Source organism: Podarcis melisellensis, assembly GCF_964234715.1.
Source record: "Podarcis melisellensis genome assembly, chromosome: 14".
Taxonomy (NCBI): domain Eukaryota; kingdom Metazoa; phylum Chordata; class Lepidosauria; order Squamata; family Lacertidae; genus Podarcis; species Podarcis melisellensis.
Window position 1 is genome coordinate 36,141,016 of NC_138546.1, and position 27,806 is coordinate 36,168,821.

The window sequence follows — 27,806 nt, forward strand, 5'->3', positions numbered from 1 at the left end:
GGGACTTGTCAGAAGTGCAGAGGCGATTGCCACAGCTGCCAAGCCTCTCTTGACTTTCTGTGTCTGCAAGAAGGAGGTGAAATGTCGTTTATCCCTGTGGGCGAGGATTCGGACTTCCCCATTCAGAACCTGCCTTACGGGGTCTTCTCCACCAAGGAGCAGGTAAGAAGGAGGCTGGCTTCAAGTGTGCATTTTGGGCTATTTGTCTCTCCTCTAAGGAAACAAAGATCTGTGTGTGAGGGAGACACCATAAAGTTAAAACGGAGTCCTGGGAACTATAGCTTGTTAAGGGTGCTGGGTTATTGAGGGATAAACTACAGTTCCCATGATACTTTAGGGGAAACTGCTAAATATGTGCTGGGATGTGACCATAGCTAGCAAGACTGGGAACTTTGCTTGATGATTGCTTTAGAAAGTTATAACACTGTTTATGCCTATATTGCTACATTTATATATCTCTCTCAGGAGATATATATATACACACACACACACAGTAGTACCTCGGGTTAAGTACTTAATTCGTTCCGGAGGTCCGTTCTTAACCTGAAACTGTTCTTAACCTGAAGCACCACTTTAGCTAGTGGAGTCTCCCGCTGCCACTGCGCCGCCGCTGCACAATTTCTGTTCTCATCCTGAAGCAAAGTTCTTAACCTGAAGCACTATTTCTGGGTTAGCGGAGTCTGTAACCTGAAGCGTATGTAACCCGAGGTACCACTGTATAGTTTTTCCTGTTTTAGCCTCACAACAACTCCTTGAGGAATGATGATAAGCAAAGGCTGTTTTATTTTGACCCTTCTCTGTGCACATACCTTTAAAAGAATCACAGAACTGTAGAGTTGAAAGGGGTCTGAGGGGTCATCTAGTCCAACGCCCTGCTGCAAGAATCTTGCCCAACATGGGGCTCAAACCCACAAACCTGAGATTAAGAGTCTTGACACTCTACCGACTGAGCTATCACTGGTCATATGTCAATGGCTGTGTGGTGGTAGCTTCAATTATAAGCTGAGCAACAACCCAAGTAGCATGTAATGGTACCAATAGACACTTTGTGCAGGCGGTGATTTTATCAAGAAAACTTCATTTTGTGCCAATTAATAGATGCTCTGATTTTCTTGCTCTTCCTTCCTGCTGCTTTCCAAACATTCTTTCTGAAATTAACTTTTCTTCCCTGATTTTTCGGCAAAGATTGGTGCCTCATTTTTACCTGAATTGATTCCTAATTTTCTGAACTTTCAAACACTGTTGGAAAAAACTGGGAGCATTTCCAGAAGAGACATTTACAGTGGTACTTCTGGTTAAGTACTTAATTCATTCCGGAGGTCCGTACTTAACCTGAAACTGTTCTTAACCTGAAGCACCACTTTAGCTAATGGGGCCTCCTGCTGCTGCCATGCCGCCGGAGCCCGATTTCTGTTCTTATCCTGAAGCAAAGTTCTTAACCTGAAGCACTATTTCTGGGTTAGGGAGTTTGTAACCTGAAGCGTATGTAACCTGAAGCGTATGTAACCCAAGGTACCACTGTACTGAGCATTCACCCTGAATTGTTTGCAAGAATGTTGGGCAATGCAAGTTTATTTCATCAACATTTTTATTCTGATTTGTTTGTGGAGAGGTTAGATGACGATGCATCAATGCTATTGCTATCCCACACATTCCAGGGCATTTTCTTGTCACTTTCTTTAATGCAAAACGTCTTAACTTTTGGGGAGGCATTTGTCTGGCTGGGAAAGCCTGTCACAACACAAATGTTTTCAAGTGTTTCCAGAGAGCAGATGACTTTTGTATCTTGACAGGAATGCCATTTCAGGGGCAGCCAAACTAAAAACTCTTCTCCCAGTTACTGCAGAGCAGGCTTCTGAGATCTTTGGAACTTACAAGAGAAACCTTTCCACAGAGTTTAGAGTGTTGGAAGGTTTGGGTCACACGAAAGAAAATACTTCTTCATGCAGTTCAGAGTTAAACCATGGAACTCACTCCCACTAGAGGCAGTGACAGCACCAACTTGGATGGCTTTAAAAGAGGATTAGACAAATTCATGGGGGAGAGAGCTCCTCTGCAGGCTCCTTTCAGGTTAACATAGGATTTTTAAAGTTTTCCCAAAAGACAATATAGGGACTGTGGTTACCCAGAAGCAGCTATCAGAAAAAAATCAGGGCAGTTGGCACATATGGCTTAGCCCTCTAAGCTTCAGGTCATGCATTAACTTGTCCGTTTGCAGAAAGTCCTGCTAAGCAAACATTTTGGGATGCATTTGTGAATATTTAGATAGAGATTGATTTGTCTCCTGCTCTCCCCTGTCGTATGCATATTTGGGGGAAAGGGCTGTAGCTTACCTGCCCACATAGTTTCTCACCAGAGTGGTGCATGCTCTGGTTATCTCCCGCTTGGACTACTGCAATGCTCTCTATGTGGGGCTACCTTTGAAGGTGACCCGGAAACTACAACTAATCCAAAATGCAGCAGCTAGACTGGTGACAGGGAGTGGCCGCTGAGACCATATAACACCAATCCTGAAAGACCTACATTGGCTCCCAGTACGTTTCTGGACACAATTCAAAGTGTTGGTGCTGACCTTTAAGGTCCTAGACAGCCTGGGCCCAGTATACCTGAAGGAGCGTCTCCACCCCCATCGTCCAGCCCAGACACTGAGGTCCAGCTCCGAGGGCCTTCTGGCGGTTCCCTCCCTGCAAGAAGTGAGGTTACAGGGAACCAGGCAGAGGGCCTCCTTGGTAGTGGCGCCTGCCCTGTGGAATGCCCTCCCATCAGATGTCAAGGAAATAGACAACTATCTGACTTTTAGAAGACATCTGAAGGCATCCCTGTTTAGAGAAGTTTTTAATGTTTGATTTTTTATCGTGTTTTTAATATTCTGTTGGGAGCTGCCCAGAGTGGCTGGGGAGGCCCAGCCAGATGGGTGGGGTATAAGTAATTTGTTGTTGTTGTTGTTGTTTGAACCGCCCTGAGAGCTTATGATGAAGGGCTGTATATAAATCTAAAAAATAAAAATAAACTGTTGGAAGGTTACAGCACCTGGGAGAAACATGTTTTGTTGCAGCTGGGGCAGATGAAGGCATCTGGTTGTCCTGTTGCAGATGTACCTTGGTGTTTCCTCTTTCTACACTCCTCCCAACAGCCACCCTTCCTCTGGTCACTGCTATGAATGCACAACCTGACTGACTGCCTCCAGACACTGTTAGCTCATGCCCTGCTTTGGGAAGCAGGTGGGAGGGGTCTAGGACCATAGCTGTCAACCGTCCCTTATTTGGCGGGAAACTCCCTTATCCCAGCGCCATTCCTGCTGCTGTCCCAGATTGATGATGTCCCTTAAAGTTCCTGGGATTCAAAGGAAGCAGCTCCTCTCCCTCCCTCCCTGCCGGCCAGGGAGGAGGGAGGCTCCAACTGTGTTGCTTGGCTGCGTTGCTCACTCAGTAAGGAGTCTAAGAATGACTGGGGGGTGGAGCTTGCATGCCTTGTGCTGATCAAATCGACCACGTTGCCTGGGGACTTGCATTTGCTCAGCGCTTCCCAGAGGTGGAGAGGTGACGGTGGTTTTCCTTGCTGCATCCCCTTTGCCGGGTTGCTGCGCTGTGGGATCCACTGCTTGAGGCTTCGTTTGGCTGTTGCCTGGGCTTTCTGCCTTTGGCTCGGAGGGGCTCAGAAGTTGAACATACCTGTGCTCGGAATTGGATGGATATGTCATCGATGGCCCACTCACCCTTGCCGGGGAAAAGGTCTGTCTGGAGCGGGGGCACATGGTGGGGGGAAAGGAAAGGAGCTGGTTGAGTACAATGGCGGGCGGCGATCTTGGGGGGGGGGCTTGTTGACTAAAATACCTTATTTTGGCTGCCGACCCCTTATTTTCGAGGCTACTGGTCCCTTATTTTCAAATCTATAAGTTGACAGCTATGTCTAGGACCATACCGGAACCATCGCTGCTTCTTTCCAAAGCATGGCATGGCACGAGGGCTGTGGGGTGTGCACCAAATTTTGGCTTAGCTCAGGGTGCCATAGTACAAAGTGCACCCCTGCTAGAGCCGCCCAATCAGCAGGAAAGGGGAGCTTTTTTAGCCACTGAGAAGAAGCCTTTCTCCCTCTTTGTGCTGACTGGAGCCAATCAGAGTGAAAGGAGGTGTGTCAGCGACAGAGGATTGGCTCCTAGGGTCATTCTGGAGAAGGCTTGTGGGAGTACACTGAAGAGCTGCTCTGTATTCTAAGCATTTAGGAATGCTGAAAACAACAAGGTGCTTCCGTTTCAAGAGAATGGGGTGCAAGTTCTATTACATACAACATACCACAGGCCAGTATACCTGAAGGAGCGTCTCCACCCCCATCGTTCAGCCTGGACACTGAGGTCCAGTTCCGAGGGCCTTCTGGCGGTTCCCTCCCTGCGAGAAGTGAGGTTGCAGGGAACCAGGCACAGGACCTTCTTGGTAGTGGCGCCTGCCTTGTGGAACACCCTCCCATTAGATGTCAAGGAAATAAACAACTATCTGACTTTTAGAAGACATCTGAAAGCCCTGTTTAGGGAAGCTTTTAATGTTTGATGTTTCATGGTGCTTTTAATATCCTGGTGGAGGCCCAGCCAGAAGGGCGGGGCATAAGTTGTTGTTGTTATTATTATTATTATTATTATTATTATTATTATTATTATTACATAAGTCCAAAATCATTAGCCCCTGTACACGCACAGAAAAAAGTAGAGCTAACATAACGGCATCACATAGAGTTCTGCATTGATTATTTCAATGCATCCCTTATTATTAATATTATTGCACAATTATCAGATCACTATATAATCTTAGAAGGGTGTACAGTGGTACCTCGGGTTACTTATGCTTCAGGTTACAGACGCTTCAGGTTACAGACTCCGCAAACCTAGAAATAGTACCTTGGGTTAAGAACTTTGCTTCAGGATGAGAACACAAATCGTGCTCCGGCAGTGCAGCGGCAGCGAGAGGCCCCATTAGCTAAAGTGGTGCTTCAGGTTAAGAATACTTTCAGGTTAAGAAAGAACCTCCGGAATGAATTAAGTACTTAACCTGAGGTACCACTGTAGCTGTGACAGTGTGTGGCTGTGGCCATCATGAAGAGACCGCTACACAACTGGTTGCAACTCTATTCTTTGCTCTGTTTACCATTGGCTAGCATCACATCTGGAAAGTATAGATCAGGGGTAGGCATCCTAAGGCCCGGGGGCTGGATGCGACCCAATCACCTTCTAAATCCGGCCCGCGTGCTGTCTGGGAATCAGTGTGTTTTTACATGAGTAGAATATGTCCTTTTATTTAAAATGCATCTCTGGGTTATTTGTGGGGCATTGGAATTCCTTCATATATATTTTTCAAAATATAGTCCAGCCCACCACATGGTCTGAGGGACGGTGGACCAGCCCACGACTGAAAAAGGTTGCTGACCCCAGGGAAAGATGCTTATCTTATTCTATCTTCTCTCGCAGCCCAGACCCAGAATTGGAGTTGCCATTGGTGACCAAGTGCTGGACCTCAGCGCCATAAAGCATCTGTTTGATGGGCCTATCCTTTCTAAGCAGCATCATGTATTTGATCAGGTATTTTGCCAAGGTGACCTTGGGCCTCCAGACCTGAGGTTCTCCACCCCCCCCACCCCAATGTAAACAGTACTGAGCTGGATGAAGCAATGGTCTGACTCTTTATAATGCTGATTCATATGTTCCTAATGACCTGCCAAAAGCCTGGAGGCGGCAGGATGTCAATATGACATTTAGCGAGATTACCTGTAATTCAATGCTCTGCCATTGCAATTTGCCATTGCATTCGGAGGTGGGCAGAAGATGGCTTGGGGTTTGTTGTGCATCCATGTTCTCTTTCCTTCATTCAATGTCACAATATGCCTCATGTGCTGTGTGCTCAGGGAGCATTCACACAGGAAAACATGTCTGCTCTCCTTTGCAGCCAACCCTTAACCGTTTTATGGCGTTGGGCTGGGAAGCATGGACAGAAGCCAGAGCGCTTCTCCAAAAGCTGCTATCTCACAAAGAGCCGACGCTGAGAGATAACGTGGAATTACGCAAAAGGTAAATAAAAAATAACTAAAAACTGAGGAGAAAATAAGTGGCTAGGACTCTGTAGGTGTGTGTGCTGCTATTTTATGGGAGCCCAGAAAAGCTGCAGAATGTGCTAGTGGCTAACAGAGTCCATTTCCTAAGATTCCAAGATTTTCTTTTTTAAAAAATATGTACGTTTCTAGTCCCTGTGGTTTCCCCTCTAAAATATTTCTGTGCTCTCTTTGTGCCACACAGTGATGTTGAAGGCTGTTAAGTTGCAAAGCTAAGCTTGTGGGAATGTCAAGAGCCAAAGAGATTACTGAATAATATTATTGATCCTCTGGGATTCCCAGTCCTCTGAGGCTGGCTGTGCTAGAGAAGTCTCAGCTGGGAGCGCCATAATGTCCAAAGCGGGGCTTGCTGTCAGCTCTGATCAGCTGTCTTCTGGGCAGGTCTTCTTAAAAACATGACATCACAATTTGCAAACAGACAAACAGTGCAATTCAAAGTTAGCACTTCTGAAGGAAAAACAACCAATATGACAAAAATAGCAAATTCTTAGTCACTTACAGGATTTGGTAGGTGAGTAAGAATTAATTAATTTTTTTATTATTTTATTGGAAGATGTCAAAAACATGTTTGCTCTACTAACGATTTATAGCAATGTGTGCCTGCATACAAGACACTTATCAGATTGTAATGTACACAGGCCTAAGATAGTTGGTACTGGAGGAGATGCTCTTTTAAGTGTGCTACAGTAAACATACGAAGATTGGCAAATGCTGACATTGACCAGTTGTAATATTGTAAGGAGAGAGAGAGAGAGAGAGAGAGAGAGAGAGAGAGAGAGAGAGAGAGAGAGAGAGAGAGAAATGTCAGAAAATTCACCTTGAGTGAATTACATGTGTTGGCAGGATTGACAGAAAACTTGTAGTAAAAAATTTGCACAATGGACTGACAAAGGATTTATAAGAATAGAGATACGAAAGAGACGCAGAGGGGTAAATCATTATATTAAAATCCACAATGGGGGGGGGAGTCAAAAGGGATTATATGTTTATGTAAAATAGAAAATGCAAAAACAAATTTATTTAAAAAAGAAAAGAAATTCACCTTGAGTGAACAGAACCAAGCTTCCTTAGTGTTTGAGAACTAAATATTATTTCTGTTTGTTTCCTCATTTGCCTTCTAGAGCATTTGTACCACAGGCTTCGGCAATAATGCACCTTCCTGCTGAAATTGGTGAGTTCCTTTTACTGTCAACAAGATCCACTTAACCTTTCTTCATTTCCTCCAGAAGCAGAGTTCTTTTCTCAAATTACTGGGAATGTCAGATCCCGTCTCTTGATTTAGCTGTAGTCTATACGAGAAACGGGGGAGAAATTTGATTCCATTGACAGTTAAAGGCGAACCCACCTCCTAACCCTCGCTTTCCAAACCAACACACAGCTGCCCTTCAAAATCCACACTTCTCCCAATTTTGCAGTGCCATTCTCCAGCTCAAGTGATTTATTTATTCATTCGTTTATTTTTATTAAATTTGTGTACCGCCCTGTATCCGCAGGTCTCAGGGCGGGTCACAAAATAGAATCCCAAAATACATTATCGAAATAAAAGAACATCCCAATGACCCCGCTCTAAGTAATGTGTACAAAGATGCATATAAAGTCATCAGAAGCATTTCTTTTTTTATAAAAAAAAAAGATATTTATTAAAGTTTCAAAGATTATATAAAAACAAAACAAAACAACAATACAAACAAACAAAAACAAGTATAATTTCAATCCCTTATTTTCTTGTAATTTACTTCCCTGACTTCCTCATACCTCCCCTTTCTGTATTCCAATTTCTAATTATTAATTCAGCAAATCTTCTCCCTTATTTTTCATTTAATTTTTAGCCTTTCTTTTCTTTTTACTTAACCATTACAGCTGTAAACCACATAATTTCTAAACCAACCTCATTTTAACATTCATTAATTTTGCAATGTTTCTTAAGATAGTCCTTAAATTTCTTCCAATCTTCTTCCACTGTCTCTCTCCCCTGGTCTCGGATTCTGCCAGTCATTTCTGCCAGTCCCATATAGTCTATCACCTTCATCTGCCATTCTTCCAAGGTGGGTAGATCTTGTGTCTTCCAATACTTTGCGATGAGTATTCTTGCTGCTGTTGTAGCATACATAAAGAATGTTCTATCCTTCTTTGGCACCAATTGGCCGGTCATCAGAAGCATTTCTGCCCCCAACAGTGAAGGTAAAACAGTAACCGTGAATAGCCTTATCCTCTGTGAATTTGACTAGTCCTCTTATAAAAAGAGAATAGGCAGGACTAGTGCTACGGGACTGACGCCTCAGTTACCACTCACACTGACTTGCCCGCTCTCTTTTACATATATTTCCCCCACCTGAACAACCCTTAAAACAAATGCTAACTATCCCAGAGTATCCTGTGTGGGACCTTGGTGTGGGGGATAACCAATAAGCTGGAGTCCCAAGTGGATGTTTTCAAAATAACAATAAAGATTTATTTTAAAACAAGGTATTATAATACAAGTGGAGAAACTTAGGTTACTTCAGAATTAATAAGCTAGTTTGCTGAATTCATTTCACAGAGGTTTCGGCTCTGAGGTAACTTTCAGTAATAGTCTTACTATCAACTCCTGAGGTAACTTTCAGTAATAGTCTTAATATAATAATAATATAAGAAGTACAATGAGAACGATTGGAAGTTTTTCACAGAAGACTTTATTGGATAAGATATGATGTTGTATAAATAATTGGCTTTTTAAACTGATATTTTCTTGTTATTGTTAATTCTTTTTTGTCCTTTTTTCTTTCTTTTTCATTTTTGTGCTTAACTTTGATGTACTCACTTGTAATGTACGATTGTATTTTAAATCAATAAAGACATTTTTTTTAAAAAAAAAGTCTTAAGGGATCACAACCCCCCTTTCTTAACTGGGTTTTGGGAGTCTCTTCCTTCCACAGAAGAGTCTCTCCCCTCCAGAACAGTGAGAGACCTAAGTAGACTGATCCCTTTTCAGCTCCTACTTCTCCTGTCTCTCCCTCATTCACCCAGCAAGATTTGGTCCTATTACTCCTGCAGGACACTATACTCAGTCCTTCTCCATTCACTCGGAGTGGATGTTTTCTCCTGAACCAACTCTCCCTCCTCAGCACTCTGTATTTCATCCTGTCTCCTAACCTAACTCCCAACCTCTCCAACCCCAATTCCAACCCCCTCCACAACCACAACTCAAAACCAACCTAACTAACTCTCTCCCTCCAAACACAGTAGTTCTCAACCTGTGGGTCCCCAGATGTTGTTGGACTACAACTCCCATCATCCCTGAGCTCTGGCCTTGCTAGCTAGGGGTGATGGGAGTTGTAGTTCAACAACATCTGGGGACCCACAGGTTGAGAAAGGCTGCTCCAAAGACTCTCCTTTTAAATTCTCCCTCCTGGAACCTCGGCCAATCGGAGGCTGCCGTTCTTTAACCATTTGCTGGCAGGAGATAAAAGTAAAAAAGAAAGACTTGTGGAACCAACTTTTTCCGTCACAAACTAGTCCTGTCAGCTGTGTTGTCCCTCTGCTTCCTGCACAACTGACATGCCCACAAACGTGGACACGAAAGGAGGAAAGTCAGAGTAAAATGAATGGAAAGTTTAGCCCTGCTGTTTCCTATGACGGACACCAGAGGGCAGTAAGTGAATTGTATATGAAATCATTCACTGTGCTGTACTTGTGTTTTCATTCTGCACTAGTCAGAGCTCATCTACTCTCTAGTACTGTGTCCAGTTGTGGGGTTTTTTTTAAAGGCAGTATGGTGTAGTGGTTAGAGAGTTGAACTAGGACGTCAGAGACTTGGGTTCCAATCCCTTACTCAGCCATGAAGTTCCCTGGGTGACCTTGAGCCAGTCTCTCGACTTGACCTACCTCACAAGGCTGTTGTGAGGTAGGTCAGGCTGGGAAGAGGGGAGACACATGGAGAGCTCCTTAAAGGAAAGTTGGGATATAAATGTAGTGATAATAAAGAATAATAAGGAAGAAAGATGTAAAATTGGAATGGGTTCAGAGTCAGGCAACGGAGATGGTATAGAGAACAAGTCCAGTGAGGGAAGGATGAAGGAATTGCTTTGTTAAACCTGGAGCAGAGAAGACTGAAGGGAAATGTAATATATAAGAAGCTATTGTTGAGGAGAAGGTAAAAGCTGCATTCACAGTTGAACCGCATGATTCCTACCCCAAGAATGCCAGGAACTTTTCTCCTCACAGAGCTAACATTCCCAGCACCCTTGGCAAACTACAGTTCCCAGGGTTGTTTGCTGGGAGTTGTGTGCCTCAAATATGCGCTTTAAATGTTTACATGCAGCCTTTTCCCTTTCTGCCCCAGAAGGCAGGAGTAGACCAAATGTGTCATGGGAGAGTAGATCAGATCAGATGAGATCAGACCCTCGCAAAACAAAATGTTGTGAAGATAAGATATGGCAACCTTAGCAGAGATTACCTCACACCCCGATAAAACCACAACACAGGCAAGCTTAAAATGACCACAGATTTCCTTGGAAGTCTACAAAATGCCCCATTAAAATGGTAAAAAAATGATCCCTCTTTTGACATATATTAAAATAAAATATCATTTATTATCTATTGCACTTAATTATTAAGTTGCTTTGAGTTAATTGTGTGTGTGTGTGTATATATTTAGTTGTTTAGTCGTGTCCGACTCTTCATGACCCCATGGACCAGAGCACGCCAGGCACTCCTGTCTTCCACTGCCTCCCGCAGTTTGGTCAAACTCATGCTGGTAGCTTCGAGAACTCTGTCCAACCATCTCATCCTCTGTTGTTCCCTTTTCCTTGTGCCCTCCATCTTTCCCAACATCAGGGTCTTTTCCAGGGAGTCTTCTCTTCTCCTGAGGTGGCCAAAGTATTGGAGCCTCAGCTTCACGATCTGTCCTTCCAGTGAGAACTCAGGGCTGATTTCCTGAAGAATGGATAGGCTTGATCTTCTTGCCGTCCATGGGACTCTCAAGAGTCTCCTCCAGCACCATAATTCAAAAGCATCAATTCTTCGGCGATCAGCCTTCTTTATGGTCCAGCTCTCACTTCCATACATCACTTAGTCGTGTCACAAAGAGTCGGACACCACTAAACGACTAAACAACAACAACATATATAGTAATTCAAAGTGACTTACCAAAAAGCACAGACATTAAAACCAAGGCCTTTTTCCAGCACCTCTCAGGTGAGCTCCATTGCCATTACAGTGGCACCTCCAGTTACATACGCTTCAGGTTACATACGCTTCAGATTACAGACTCTGCTAACCCAGAAATAGTACCTCTGGTTAAGAACTTTGCTTCAGGATGAGAACAGAAATCGCGCGGCAGTGGTGGCGGCAGCAACAGGAGGCCCCAGTAGCTAAAGTGGTGCTTCAGGTTAAGAACAGTTTCAGGTTAAGAACAGACCTCCAGAATGAATTAAGTTCTTAACCCAAGATACCACTGTATAAGAGAACAAGGGAGGCGTTCATGGTGAGTTCTGGCACCTCTTTTTTTCTATATAAAAAAGCAGTGATTTAAACCAACATAAAACTAACACAGAGTAAAAAGCCAAAAACATATTCGTAGTAAAAAAAGACTTTGAAGGAGACTACAAATAAGGAAAGCCCCCTCCCCCCATTAAATGCCATTCATGGTTGGTGGCACCACAGGTCTGTCATCATTCACCATGAAGGCAATAAAACATTGCCGCTGGTATCCAAAGTCGTTGCCAAGTTCTGCAGTTTCTTTCAGTTCATTTCTCTAACACCACTCCTTGCCAAATTCTCATCCCTGCAGGAGACTATACTGATTTCTATTCCTCCCGGCAACATGCTACAAATGTCGGGGTGATGTTCCGCGGAAAGGAGAATGCTCTGATGCCCAACTGGTCAGTAGTTGTGTTCTAAGAATTCCAAGGTCTCAAATATAAAATAAATGTTCATAAATGTATTAGGCAAACCCATACGTAAGTGTATAAACCATTGGTCTGAAACAGTACAGGAGAACAATCCTGAAGCCATTTTGACTCTCCCAAATTGACCTCAAATATTTCTATGCAAGGAAGAAGGAAATGGGAAAAGCATTCTGATTGTCTTTTGACTGTAGGGTCTTACACCTCCCATTTCACATACAGTCTGGCAAGTATCTGTTAAGCTGAGCGCACTCTCAAATTTCTGCTGAAGACAGCCTCCTTCTGTGATGTATGCATGATGTTTGCGGTGGTGGTCTTGGGCTACAGGGTGGGCAATTTCAAAAGTATATATAGGGGCTTGCGCACCATTGTTCGGGGTTCTCCTCCCTCCTGTGTGTGGGGAGTGGGGACCCTGTTGCAACAGATCCTAGAATAAAGATCAGGCTTACTAGCCACTTTGCTTCTCAATTTACTCTGGTTGGCCTCTGTTATTTTCTCCTAGCAATAGGGAACCCACTTAAGGACTCTCTCTACAGGCTCCAGAATACCCCAAAAGGGAAAGGGAGCAGTTTTTCTTATAACAGTTGCTTTTCCAACGACGTTTGGGAGGGGTTGAGTGGGGAAAAGCATCATTTGGGTGTCTATTCAAGGATAAAGCATTATTTGGATGTGATGAGTGAGAGGATACTCATGAAGCGATTTGAAAGCTTGTAGACTTGGGGACGTGGGTGATGCTGTGGGTTAAACCACAGAGCCTCAGATCTGCCGATCAGAAGGTCGGCAGTTCGAATGCCTGCAACGGGGTGAGCTCCCATTGCTCGATCCCAGCTCCTGCCAACCTGACGTGCAATTCGAAAGCTCGTCAAAGTGCAAGTAGATAAAAAGGTACCGCTCCAGCGGGAAGGTAAACGGCGTTTCCGTGCGCTGCTCTGGTTCGCCAGAAGCAGCTTAGTCATGCTGGCCACATGACCCAGAAGCTGTATGCCGGCTCCCTCAGCCAATAAAGCGAGATGAGCGCCGCAACCCCAGAGTCGGCCACGACTGGACCTAATGGTCAGGGGTCCCTTTAGACTTTCCATAGGCATCTCATTGGCCACTGTGAGAACAGATGCTGGACTAGATGGGCCACTGGCCTGATCCAGCTCTTCTTATGTTCTTATGCATTGAGCACATTCTCCTTTTAGTTGATGATCACAACCCCCCGTGATGATTTCTCTTTTCAAGGTTACACTTGCCAGTTGGGTACCACGGACGCGCCTCTTCCGTCGTTGTCTCTGGGACGCCCATCAGGAGGCCACTGGGACAAATGCGACCTGATGATGGTAAGCCTTTTGGCCTTCCACTCACCATCTGGTTTCACGTTTATAAACGGAATTAATATATAAGCAAAGAGTCTCGAGGTGTCAAATTAAAAGAGAGAGATTCCTTTCTGTTTGGTACGATTTTAGTATACAGTCGTACCTTGGTTTTCGAACACCTTAGTTCTTGAATGTTTTGGCTCCCAAACGCCGCAAACCCAGAAGTGAGTTTTCCGGTTTGCGAACTATTTTTGGAAGCCGAACGTCAGACGGAGCTTCCACGGCTTCTGATTGGCTGCAGGAGCTTCCTGCAGCCAATCAGAAGCCGCGCTTTGGTTTCTGAACATTTTGTAAGTCAAACGGACTTCCATAACGGATTCTGCTCGACTTCCAAGGTATGACTGTATTTGTCAGCCGTGATGAACATGGGCAGTTGCCCCTGAGGGATTTCCAAAGATTTCAGTTGATATAACAACTCTTCCTTTCCTATGTCTGTCTCCCCTGAACAAGTGAGTGGTACACATATATTGTATTATTTACATGGTGGGGTTAACGTAAATAGATTTGGTTATTATTACTCCCCTTCTTTTTCTTCTGTAAGTACATTCATCTTGTTTCTACATCTCTGGACTGATTTGGATGTTTATTTATTGTTTCTTAGCCCCTTCGTGATGAGAGGCTTTGTCTCATATTCTGTACTGCAGAATAGTCTTTCTCCCTTTTCCTGACTTGTTTAAATAAGTCTTCCCTTTTTAAAAAGCAGTTGATCCATGCATGCATAGCAAGGTGGTACTGTCAAACTTGTAAACACCATCGCTTTCCCTATTAAAAGAAACAGCATGCTTACTTTTTGTACGTGTTTGTTCTGTTTAAATCACAGCAAAACCCCCGGTGTTCGGTGCTTGCAAACTTTTGGATATTGAACTGGAAATGGTAGGATTTTATTTGCTTATGTTGTCCCCTTCATCTCTCTACCCCTGGTTTTAAGAACCCTGACCAAAAGGGGGGGGGGGCAAACAAGACAACCCATCATTAAAAGAAACATATAAAATTTCAGAAATGCAAATTCTCAAAATTGAAACAGTCAGAACTCCCCCAAACCATTTAGATCTTTTCACAAAAGAAGAAAAAGAACAGCCCTAACTAGTTGACGCCATTTTGGATTTTTTAAAAATTGCCTGCAATTTTCTCTCTACTAGTGCTTATAAAGCAACAAACTTGTCTATAAGGAGAAAGATGAAATTAATTGGTGAGGAAACAATTTTCAAATTCTCTTCACTTAAAAATGCTTTTGTTGTTGTTGTTTTTTAATCTAGTGAATTTCTGTCTACCTTTAAACAACAACACCGCCACCAATAAACCTCTGAGGCCAGTGCATGATCAAATCAAAAACCATTGAGTTGTTTACAACTTAATTATATTCAGAATAAACCTACTGAAATTAATAAGTCCAAGTTAGCTATATCCATCAGTTTCAGTGTAGGACCAACGCTTCAATTGGATTGGCCCAATTAAAGGAGCAAGGGACGCAGGGAACATAACAATAAAACCACAATTAGAAATTAAAGCAGCAGGAAAATAGGACATATATCTAGGAGCACGTTAATGTTAGGAAGGATCTAGGAAAATAAATACTACAATGTTGTCATCATTGTTTTACTGCAACTACTATTAATTCAATTTCTTATGCACTCTTCACCATAAGGTCCCGGGGTGAGTTAACGACCATTTAAAATACATTATTAAAACAGTTTTAAACAAATTGCACTCACAAGAGTAGGGTAGGTCACACAAACACCATCTCAGGTGTCAAAGTTCAGGGAAAGAAGAGCATTATGATGCGAACTGCATAATGATTTGATTTCCTCTCATAAGAGCCCTGAGGCAACTCATCAATGAAAACGCAACCATTTAAGCAGAGTTAAAACCACAGTTCAAAATAAGACCAGATGCTCAGCAATCAAACAAACCAACTTACAGTGTGCTCCAAATCCTGGCTGCTGTATTTGTCCTGTTTGCACAGAAAGTGCTATGTAAGAATCAAGGAATTGGATGGGATAAACTGAGATGAGTGCGTGTGCTTCACCATGTTGGTTCTTTTGTATAAAACGGCATATTTCAATTTTTGTAGCATATACCCTAACAAAACCACCTCCTATATTTTCCCAGGCTTTCTTTGTAGGCCCCGGAAACAAACCTGGAGAGGTGGTTCCCATCAGTGAAGCTCACAAGCACATCTTTGGGATGGTCCTTATGAATGACTGGAGCGGTAATGAGCCCTGCTGCTGTTCCCCACGGCAGGAAACCTCTTGCTATGCTTTTATATTAGAGAACGTAGTGAAATGAGGCAGACTTCTGAAGATTCCTTCAGGAGAGCAAAGATATAGGAAGCGGCCTTATGCTGAATCAGACCATTGGTCAATTGAGCTCAGTATCGTCTCCACTGACTGCCAGTGGCTCTTAAGGATTTCAGACAGCAGCCTTGAACCTATGACCTTCTGTACGCAAAGCAGATGTTCTGGCTCAGAGCTAGTGTTCTTCTCCAGTTAAACATTCGAACCTGTCATATATCATGTCAGACCATTGATCTGTCTAGCGCAGTATTGTCGTCAACGTCTTCCTCTTCGGTGACCACTTGTAGCTGAGTAAGATTGTCTTCCATGAACACGGTTTTAACAGTGAGTCCATAAGTGACTGTGGAGGCCAATTATGGATCCACACATCCTTCCACAGTGGGGACATAGGTTTCCGGGCTGGGGTTGATCACGGTGAAGGTTTGCCAAGTGTGCCTTCCTCTTAGTGCATTTCTCCATTTCATCCTAAGTTCAAGCATCTTCAAAGCCCATGACACCTTTGGTAAAGGCTGTTTTCCAACTAGAGCGCTCGCAGCCCAGTGTTTCCCAGTTGTCAGTGTTTATACTACATTTTTAAAGATTTGCCTTGAGAGAGTATTTGAACCTCTCTTGTTGACCACCAGCATTACGCTTTCCATTTTTAAGCTCGGAATAGAGTAGTTGCTTTGGAAGGCGATAATCAGACATCTGAACAATGTGACCAGTCCAACGAAGTTGATGTTGAAGAGTCATGGCTTCAACACTGGTGATCTTTGCTGCTTCTAGTATCTATATCTATATCTATACTGTATCTATATCAATATCTATATATCTATATCTATATCATCTCTTTCCTTGTCTCCTAGCACGTGACATTCAGAAATGGGAATATGTCCCCCTGGGTCCATTTCTGGGCAAGAGTTTTGGCACCACCATCTCTCCGTGGGTGGTGACTATGGAAGCTCTGATGCCATTTGCACTGCCGAATCCTATCCAGGTTAGCAAAAAGTGATCAGATGTATCCCATGTGACTTATGGGGAAATTTATTCTACATGACTTATGTGGAAACAAGGCTACTTCTCAGGTGGGTGGGGCATACATAAATAACAGAGATGTGCATGATTCCCCACCCCAATCCAAATTATGTCCCGACCCAGCACTTCAGAGCACCCAGGGTTGCATGAAGCATTAAGCAAAATGATCACATGCTTAGGGAATCAAGGGAAATGGGGGGTGGTGCACCACAGAAATTTTCCTTTGCCAGATTTTGCCACCATTTTCTATGGTGCAGTTGAACCAGGTTCAGAAGAATCCCACAATATGTGCATTGTAAGTTCAGTGCAACAACAACAAAAAAGGAAAAACAAGATTCAGTTGTGCTGAACTTTATAAAATAATTGCAGAATAATAATAATAATAATAATAATAATAATAATAATAATAATAATAAATTTTATTTATATCCCGCCCTCCCTAGCCAAAGCCGGGCTCAGGGCGGCTAACAACAATAAAATAGTGAAACATTCTAAAAACATTTCATTATAAAAATTAATTAAAATCAAATTGATGGCAACCATTAAGCTAAAGTTCTGTGAAGAAGGCAGTATTTTATGGTTTATTGTTGTTTGTATTTTGAATTATATATAAATATAAAGGTAAAGGGACCCCTGACCATTAGGTCCAGTCATGGCCGACTCTGGGTTTGCGGCACTCATCTCGCTTTATTGGCCGAAGGAGCCGACGTACAGCTTCCGGGTCATGTGGCCAGCATGACTAAGCCGCTTCTGACAAACCAGAGCAGCACACGGAAATGCTGTTGACCTTCCCGCCGGAGCGGTACCTATTTATCTACTTGCACCTTGATGTGCTTTCGAACTGCTAGGTTGGCAGGAGCAGGGACCGAGCAATGGGAGCTCACCCCGTTGCGGGGATTCGAACTGCCAACCTTTTGATCGGCAAGTCCTAGGCTCTGTGGTTTAACCCACAGCACCACCCGCGTCCCTATATATGGGGACACCAAAATCTGTTTAATTGCTGAGGGCCTCTAAAGGTCTTAAATCCAGCACTGGTAGAGGCCTTGATCTGACCTGGGGACAACCCGAGTGAGATCCTGGCTCCACCACCTTTGGGGTAGTAGATGGCAGAATTTAAAGATTGAACAACGAAGGAATCCAGTGCAACTTTCGTGCTAGCAGAATCTAGGTGCACAACAGCTGGTTCTTGTGCAACAGTGGATTTAGTTGTGAAACAGCTTGCGCTTGTGTTTTTCCTTGCGCAACATCATCCTGCCAGCGCAACAAGCGTGCCACTAAGGGACTGTAACCTAGCAGTCCATTGGATGCAGCCCTCTGTTTTCACTTCAGAACTGATAGACACTTAAACACTTGAGTCTGCTGTTATAGAGGGGTATATGACGCTTCTTTTGTTTCTTCAAGGATCCCAGGCCACTGCCCTACCTCTGCGATGACCAGCCTTATACTTTTGACATCAACCTTTTCGTTGCTATTAAAGGTACAGTACTCCCTCCTATGATACATTTTCATTTCATCCAGGCTTGTGGAGCTCCAAAATAAGAAGAAAAAAATGGGAGGCCATAAGTAAATGATGTATTAAAAGAGTCAAAACGCCAACAGTACTACTAAGTACTAACTACTAACGCCAACAGTTAAGCTACTAAGGCCCTTCTATTCAGCCTTGTTTGTAAATTCTAAGAAACAAAAAACACTGCAATTTTGTAAGGTTCATTCTTTATTTTGATTCAAAATGGTGTCTAACTGTATTCAAACATAGACAAAAATATTCCCCTTGATTTTTGGAACCATCATGCAAAATGTGGTTAAAATCAGTGTAGTTTTGGAATGGTTCAGTCTTCCATTTTGATTCAAAATGGTATCCAATGATATTCAAACATAGGTGAAAACCTGTTCCTTGATATCAGGAGGCCCTAGGTAAAGGTAAAGGGACCCCTGACGATTAGGTCCAGTCGTGGCCGTCTCTGGGGTTGTGGCGCTCATCTCGCTTTATTGGCCAAGGGAGCCGGCGTACAGCTTCCGGGTCATGTGGCTGGCATGACTAAGCCACTTCTGGCAAACCAGAGCAGCGCACGGAAACGCCGTTTACCTTCCCGCCAGAGCGGTACCTATTTATCTACTTGCACTTTGACGTGCTTTTGAACTGCTAGGTTGGCAGGAGCAGGGACCGAGCAACGGGAGCTCACCCGTCATGGGGATTCGAACCGCCGACCTTCTGATCGGCAAGGCCTAGGCTCTGTGGTTTAACCCATAGTGCCACCCGCATCCCTCTACCAGGAGGTCCTAGAGGTGCCCAAATGCAGAGTGAAGAAAACCTCTCAAAAGATATAGCAGAAGATAGCATCTTGATAATACTTTAGATTAAAGTTGCCTTTAACCAGGCATAGCCAAACTCGGCCCTCCAGATGTTTTGGGACTACAGCTCCCATCATCCCTGACCACTGGCCCAAAACATCTGGAGTGCCAAGTTTGCCTATGCTTGCCTTTAACTGTTATGCTACATCTCACAAATAAAAGAGGAAGTCTTTCTTGAAATAAGAAACGAATGGCAACTCTAGCACATTAGAGTTCTAATACGAGAAGTGCGCTCCTTGCACAAAGGTTTCTTTATTTAATTCCTATTTCACCATCATAAAATTCCTGCATGGACAAAACTCCCCTGCAGGAATTAAGATGCAGTTGATACGGAAAAGTTTCACGTGGTAATTGCATCTATCAGTTTTTTCAATCTGTATACCCCTGTGCAATGGCTATTTTTGGTGGCGGAGCAACAGCAGACATTAAACCCTCCAGCACACCAAATAGATGTTGGGACTACAACTCCCATCATCCCTGAACATTAGCCATGCATGCTTACTGGAGCTGATGGGCGTTGGAGTCCAAGAATATCTGGAAAGCCAAAGGCTCCCCATCCTTTATCCAAGCCATCTGTGATGTTCAGCGTTTTGTGCAAAAGCCTGTTATACGCAGCTTTCCAATTTGCGCTCTCCAGTTTTTCCCTCCCAGCTGGGTTAATTACTTTTCCCCTGCTTTCCCCCCCTGCAAGAAGTATCCAAAGTACAGTAGCTGATGAACTGAAGATAAAGCATAACACAAAACGTTAGCAGAGTTAAAACAAGCAAGAATATTAGATCAGACATTTGAACCAGCGAGCGATAAAAAGCTAAGAGGAGCTACCAATTAAAGCTACGTTAAACTCTCACACCGGCTGAGGGTTTTCTTTAGATCTCCCTTCTCAGTACACACTCCTAAGATATCTCTGCAAGGACAATTTCTACCTTGGAACAGAAACAGGGAGTAAATTCTATGGCAAATCCCAGAGGAAAAGGTTTATGGTTTTGTCGAAATGTGCAAGACTCTCTCTGTGTGTAAAAGGAGTCAAACTCCCTTGCTTGAGCAGTTTTATGACAGGAACTGTAAACACCTCAGTCTGTATTCTGCTGGAGTTGCACATTGCCTTACTGTAAAGTTGGATTCTTGCTGTCATACTTCCACCACAGTGAAAAGATTATGGACAAAATGAACAAGTGAAACCTCCTGTATAAGGTAAAGTAAAGGACCCCTGGATGGTTGAGTCCAGTCAAAGGCGACTATGGGGTTGCGGCACTCATCTCACTTTCAGGCCAAGGGAGCTGGCGTTTGTCCACAGACAGCTTTCCAGGTTATGTGGCCAGGATGACTAAACCGCGGAACCGTGACGGAAATCAGAGCGCACGGAAATGCCGTTTACCTTCCTGCCTTCCTGTTTAGCTACTTGCGCTGGTGTGCTTTTGAACTGCTAGGTTGGCAAGAGCTGGGACAGAGCAATGGGAGCTCACTCCGTTGCAGGGATTTGAACCACCAACCTTCCGATGGGCAAGCCCAAGAGGCTCAGTGATTTAGACCACAGCGCCACCCGCATCCTCCTCTGTAGTACTGAGATTGGAAAAGTATAAAGTTGCACCTAAAGTGTGTTGTCCAGAAAGCCGCCATCCAAACCTAGGGATTGCCCATCACTACAAATATCAGACACAGAACAACTCTCACATATTTGCTCTCACATATCTGCAGTTACTTGGACACAGGTGATGGTATTTAAAACACTAAGTCCTCACAATCCTCCTTACTGCAAACTTATTGATTTGTTTTCAGGAGATGGAATGAGCAAGCCTGCTAATATTTGCCGCTCAAACTTTAAGGTAAGAAATGTTTTCTCTCCCATGTTCATGGTGTTTTCGGCTGAGACAGGATTTGAAGTGGGCACTGCTACAATCCCCACACCAGCCATTGAGCCACATTGTCACCTGTTGAGTGCATACGTACGTATGGTATGAATGGCGTAAAAGCAGAAAGGGGAGGCTTCTGAGAATCTCAGTTAGTTAGTGGAAGTAAAATTCTGTTTTCTGTGTGTGTGTTTTCACAAATGTTAGGTATGCATGTATGTTATGTGTGCATATTACGCTACATTACATTACATTATGCTTGTTATTTTAATAAATATATGCATTTATATGCACACTTTACCCTAGTTATAAGCATTTTTGTACACATTGCTTGGCTGGGGAATTGCATTACAAAATGTGCAAATTTTGAAGAATGGCCGTGTTTCGGTTTGTGCATTGTTCTTGGGAATGCCAATTACATAGGTTTATCTCTAAATGCAAACTGAATCTAATTTCTCCCCCATCCCTAAGAGGAGCTCACTAACGGAGCAGGTGGTTTGCATGCAAAAGGTTTTCCAGTTCAATCCAAGACACCTCTATTTTAAAAGGACCCAGTGGTGAGACCCTGGAGAGAGCTGCTGGCAGTAAGAGGCAGTCATGGGCTAGATGGAGAAACCTTGTATAGGGCAACACCCCATGTATCTCCAATACTCTAAAACCCTCTCCTCTCTTTTATCTTGCAGCACATGTACTGGACCATGAAACAGCAACTGGCTCACCATACCATCAATGGCTGCAACCTCAGACCTGGAGACCTCCTGGCCTCTGGAACTATTAGCGGGCCTGTAAGCATTTAATTATAGGGAAGCGGATAGCGCTGTGGGTTAAACCACAGAGCCTAGGACTTGCAGATCAGAAGGTCAGCAGTTTGAATCCCCACGGCAGGGTCAGCTCCCGTTGCTCGGTCCCTGCTCCTGCCAACCTAGCAGTTCGAAAGCACCGCAAAGTGCAAGTAGATAAATAGGTACCGCTCTGGCAGGAAGGTTAACTGCATTTCTGTGTGCTGCTCTGGTTCGCCAGAAGCGGCTTAGTCATGCTGGCCACATGACCCAGAAGCTGTACTCCGGCTCCCACGGCCAGTAAAGCGAGATGAGCACCGCAGCCCCAGAGTCAGGGGTCCCTTTACCTTTACCTTTAAGCATTTAATTAACCATACCCTGATTGTAATGCATCGTATTTGCAGTAGAGATGACAGGAAGCTCCACCAAATCTAGATTTTTAATCCGGATATAGAGAGTCCAGTACCTGTGGATCCACTGGGTCCCAGGCCATGTCTGATCCGAAACAGATCCAGATAAGTTCTTCTTATGTTTCCATGCCCAGGATCACATAGGCACACCGGGGTTTGGTGGTGCCCCCTTCAATATTAAAAACAGCTTCCTCCTGACCCATCCAGTATGAATTACTGGAAGTAAGGCAGATGGGTGATGGCTGTAGCAGGTACCAAAGCCATAGATTGTTGCACATGCTTGGCACATCAGGAAAGCTGGGAGCCGTGGGAAATACAGTTTTCATATTTCCCGGTGCCCCTGGACGCAGTGTTTGTGTAGTCCAGGCTGTAGGTGTCATAATCAAAACTGGATCCCTCCTTGCTGCCCACCACCACCTGCCTCTAGTGCAGCGGTTCTCAACCTGTGGGTCCCCAGATGTTGTTGGACTACAACTCCCATCATCCCCGACCACTGGTCATGCTGGCTAGGAATGATGGGAGTTGTAGTCCAACAATATCTGGGGACCCACAGGTTGAGAAACCCTGCTCTAGTGGGAGAGGGATAAGGGTGGAAGCTGTTTTCCTTGCACAGTGAGAGAAAAATGCTGAAATAGGTTTGTCTCCTGTTTTGTACTTGATCAGGCACCTTTGTGGAAGGCTTTGCTCTGTTTTGTTTTAACAGACTGTTTGGAGATTTTAAAGGCATTAGCTCTAAAAAAAACCAACTCCCCCACAAACGCTCTGTAAGCAATTGCATCTCCCAGAGAATAAAGGATTACATTATAGCCAAGTGACTAAGCCGTAGCACGTCAGCAGACTGGATCAATCGCTGTTTCTGGCAGAGATCCACTCTTTAGGATCCAAGAATATCCTTGATTTCCTTTAGCCCGAGGTTGGGGAACCTCAGATCTGAGGGGCAAATGCATCCCTCCAGGATCCTCTTGCCAGGCCACATCCCTTGCCAGCCTTACTTTGTATTATCCTGGTGTATTTTGCCTGGTTGGAATATATTGGTAATGGATCTTCCTTGCCTGGATGAAGGATAGGTATGTGGGTGGGTGTTTGTAAGTGTGTAGAAACTAGCTTACTGTCAGGCTCCAGAGACTCGACTTCCTCCCCCCCCCCTTGGCCGTAGATAAGCAGGACAAAGCAAAAAGAGTCACTTACCATTTAAAGAATCTTTAATGATCACAGCAAAAGAACAAAGCAGACATTCTCGGAGTGAAGGTGCTCCCCATTAAGGTTTCCACCCACTTTCCCCCTAGTCACTTCCGTTCCTTGCGACCTGATCTCACAACTACCGTGCTTATTGTAACGCCACCTTATCTGCTCTACGTGACCTTGGACTGATAGGCTGGGCACTTTCCAGTGAGAGAGTCCGTTAGCTCTCTTTCTCCTAGTTCTTCTACACTTTGCTGTTCAACCCCCAGTTCGTCCCAACTTTTGTCTTCGGAACTATGCCCCTCTGCAAGCCACTGTTCCAAATCTATACTGCTCCACTGCACCTGGGTAGCTTCAGGATACTGGTCAGGAGCAGGGAGAAGGGGAGGCGCCCACCATTCCTCATCAGAGCAGTACTCTTCAGCCTGGTCTCTGACATTTACTACACCTAAGTAAAACTTGCATTCGTTGCTCCATCCCTTTTTCTCTCTGGGCCTATCCACCTCTGACATGTGGCTCTTGGAAGGCTGCCCCCAAAGGACTGCAGCCATGGAACTGAATTTAGTTCTCCACCCCTCCTTCAACCAGTGGGTCCAAGATGTACAGTAGCAGGACATCCGCACAGAGAGCTGATGCTACATATGTGTTTTCAATTTCTGCTTGAAGGATCCCGAGAACTTTGGTTCCATGTTGGAATTGTCGTGGAAAGGAACAAAAGCCATTGACCTTGGTCATGGCCAGTCTCGTAAATTTCTGCAGGATGGAGATGAAGTCATTATAACAGGTGAGTGTGTTTGAGGGGTAGGATGAGATAGAGTACATATCAGGGTCAGCATGAGACTCCCTAGGGTAGTGATAAAGTGGGATATCAAATCCAAACTCCTCCTCCTCCTCCTCCTCTTCCTCCTCCTCCTCCTCTTCTTCTTCTTCTTCTTCTTCCTCACACCCACACATACCCCACTCACACAAAAAAAACAAATCTCGCTACAGCCAACCAAAGACATCCAATCATACCCTAGGCCACCCCCAACCTCTCTCATCACCAAGAAAATACAACAAGCGAATACAGGAGTAAGAGAACGCACACTGTGACGCTGACACAAAACCCCACACATACACTAAGAATAAGAATAGAGGCATTGGCACCCCACCCCATTCACCATCCCCCCATCCCCCTCTTTTTTTCCTAACTGTATGCAACACTAATGTCTCACGACAAATGAAACTGATCTGTAGAAAACGCTACTTGAAAAAAAGAGAGAACACATGTATCTTTGTAAACTAAGAAATCTTTAATAATAATAAAAAATATTACTTTTTTAAATGTTCCATATCTGAGATGTAGAGCCAAATAGCGAACGCAGCTAAGCGACGCCAGTTAATCTGAGGCTGATGGCTGCTGACCTGCTTATGTGAATTTGTCCTGCAATCTCCTTCAGTCCATCGCTTGCTGTGATATCCGTGATGCCTCTGGCACAACCAAGAGTGATCCTTTGCTCCGTGGCTGCCAAAAGCATCACAGTCTGCTTCCTACTGGTGCTATTTTTAGCACACCTGGAAGCATTGGTGGAGGAGGCAAACAGGACATTTTCAGGAGTGCTCTGAAGCCCCGGCGCATAGGAAACCACTGAATATGGGTTAAAAAAATCCCAGGGGTCAGGATTTGCCATGGACATGCTGCAAGTCCCTGCAGGCCACCCCAAAGTGTTGGCCACAGGCAAGGACAAATCTAGTACAGTGGTACCTCGGGTTACATACGCTTCAGGTTACATACGCTTCAAGTTACAGACTCCGCTAACCCAGAAATAGTACCTCAGGTTAAGAACTTTGCTTCAGGATGAGAACAGAAATCGTGCTCCGGTGGTGCGGCAGCAGCAGGAGGCCCCATTAGCTAAAGTGGTGCTTCAGGTTAAGAACAGTTTCAGGTTAAGTAAGGACCTCCGGAACGAATTAAGTACTTAACCTGAGGTACCACTGTATGAAACTAATGAAGCTTAAGCTTAATGATCCCTAATTCCTCACACACACACACACACACACATAACTTGAAAACTATAAGGCATAGGAAATATTTGTTCACACTGGTGACTTTGGCATGCGAGACAAATCCAGCACAGGAATTTTAATCAAAATCTGAGATGCAGTAGTTAATTTAAAAAAATAAAATGGGGTGATCTATCATGAAACAACCTCACTGAAAAAGATAACTGTGTTTACCCTGACCTGGTTGCGAAGGAGCCCCCATAACAGTTCAGGGCCCCCAAAATGTAGGTCCGCCACTGGCCACAGGTTAAACAATACAGTGCTAGATGGACCTATTGTTCTGACTTGCTGAGAGGCAGGTTCCTGAGTTCCTAATAGTTTTTAAAAGGCGTTCTTTAACTTTCCAAAAAAGGGCACAACAAGGACAGTAGGAACATGAGAACTGCCTTCAGCCAGGCCTGACTCTTTGCCCGGCAAGTTCAGTATTGTCCACTCCGACTGGCTTTTGCACATATGATGGGTTGATTAATGGCCTTGATAGCTGGTGCCAACTAGCAAGTGCACATGTCTGGTTAGGAGGAAACACTAAGCCAATTCTGAATGCGGCAAGAAAATGCTAATTCATGTTTGTGCTCAGTGAAGGCGGGAGAGCTACATGCAGCCGCCAGGCCTGAGGTTGCCTGCCCCTGGTGTAAGGGAAATTGCCCATAAGCACATATGGAACACAGTAGGTGCCCAGATAACGAGTAATGCATTGCTTAAGTCAGTTAGCAATAAAATAGAATTGTTGCCAGAAGAGGCTTCCTGAGAAGAACAAAAACAAAATAAACACTCTGGCAGACCACCTTGGGAAATTCCTTCCTCGGCTGTGGGGCCACGATCACAAAGGCCCTGCTCCTGCCTTTGAATGACTTCTTTCCATCATTGGGCTACTGATCTTAACAAATGAGGGAGCTTTCGTGTGTCATATGTTCTGCAGTTTTCCTCCATCATTTTAGTACATTTTCCTCAATCCGCTTTTAACAGTTATCGTTTCCTGTGTATGTGCTTTCTCATCCCACAGGCTACTGTCAGGGAAACGGTTATCGCGTTGGCTTTGGCGAATGTTCCGGAAAAGTGCTCCCAGCCAGACCTGTCTGATTGTTTTCTTTGGAGGACATCCCAGAGGGGAGAAAGAGGAAGAAGGGCCCTAAATGTTCTCTCTTCCATTTTTAAAAACATATTTCTGACTTTGCTGTTTGTGGGCATGGAGAAATTGAAGATAACACTGTTGGGGTTCTCTCTCCATATTTCTAAAATGCTGTGGAGGTTTCAAAATCTATGGAGAACACTTAATTGTTGGCATTTTTACTAACAGTATTTTTTAAACAATAAACAGTGAATCTAGTTGTCTTCAGTGCTGCATTCCATTAATATCAATGTGAATCTATTTGAGAGGCGATTTTTGTGGCAAAGAGTGGCATTTTCTGTACCGCAAATTACCACATAGCTCCAGTGACCGTTTTTATTTGTAAACTGGCTAGAGGAAGTGGTGCTTCTGAGCATTTACTGACTGCCTCTGTAAAGGAGGACGTGAATGTGGTTTTTTTTACATGTTTCCCTCTTGTATATCCATGTATACCAGAGGTTCCTGCCAACCTAGCAGTTCGAAACCACATTAAAATGCAAGTAGATAAATAGGTACCACTCCAGCGGGAAGGTAAATAGCGTTTCTGTGCACTGCTCTGGTTCGCCAGAAGCAGCTTAGTCATGCTGGCCACATGACCCGGAAGCTGTATGCCAGCTCCCTTGGCCAATAAAGCGAGATGAGCGCCGCAACCCCAGAGTCGGCCATGACTGGGCCTAATGGTCAGGGGTCCCTTTACCTTTACCCTTTATACCAGAGGTGGATAGCATTTCATACATCTGATGAATGTTTACTCTTAAAGTTTAAACTACTAGTTTATGCTACCAGTAATCTGTTAGGTTTTTAAGGTACCACAAGAAAAATCCTTTTTTTTCAACTGTTCACCTGAGTTTAGGGAGCTGTTCAGATCCCAGGAGCTTTTGTTATACGAATTGAGTGATTTCCCTCAAGCCCATGTATAAATTGGGCGTCTGCTTTAGTTTTCCGAGTACAGAGGTTGCCAATGTGGCACTCCTGGGCACCAAGGTGTTCATCAGGACCTCCTGTGGTGCCCTCAAAAACCCACAGTACACAGAGATTGTTTGCTTTTCCTGCTCAGTACCTGTTGGTGCTGGCTCAGCCTGTCCTACATTGAAGCATACCCACATTTCACAGGATATCAGGATCGGACACCCACCATCCCCTCTATTCTGAACAGAGGAGAGATGGCAAGAAATTTGTGGACTACCAGAAATCTGGTACTGTATGCTGCATTTAGTGAAGTTTTCTCAGGTTGTGGACTGGCTCCATCATGCCCAACCGCCTAAGCTGTTCATTAGCCCTCCTGTTCAGAAAGGACTATAAAAAGCTTCCTGTTTGGGCCGGGACCAACACGGCCCTCCAAGCGGTGGTGGATTTTGGTGTGTTCCTGAGCTCTGACTATCGAATGTGTCTTACGAAGGCAAGCAAGGTATTTACGATGAAGACAAATGGGAAGAAAATG

General features: G+C 44.2%; 1 protein-coding gene and 1 long non-coding RNA gene across 2 annotated transcripts; one reads left to right on the forward strand and one right to left on the reverse strand.

The window, feature by feature from the left end:
• FAH (fumarylacetoacetate hydrolase) lies at window positions 1-26,593 on the forward strand. Its single transcript, XM_081888701.1, has 14 exons — window positions 1-162; window positions 5,456-5,566; window positions 5,931-6,052; window positions 7,215-7,264; window positions 11,864-11,954; window positions 13,203-13,300; window positions 14,157-14,209; window positions 15,446-15,545; window positions 16,476-16,606; window positions 18,046-18,121; window positions 20,773-20,819; window positions 21,527-21,628; window positions 23,881-23,998; window positions 26,261-26,593. The coding sequence occupies exons 1-14, from the start codon at window positions 82-84 to the stop codon at window positions 26,335-26,337; spliced, it is 1,257 nt and encodes a 418-aa protein (XP_081744827.1). The 5' UTR covers window positions 1-81; the 3' UTR covers window positions 26,338-26,593.
• Window positions 26,406-27,748, reverse strand: LOC309357004. Its single transcript, XR_014163010.1, has 2 exons — window positions 27,063-27,748; window positions 26,406-26,797 (listed from the first exon to the last, which is right to left on the reverse strand). It is a non-coding gene; the product is annotated as an uncharacterized lncRNA (long non-coding RNA).
• Window positions 27,749-27,806: the final 58 nt, after the last annotated feature.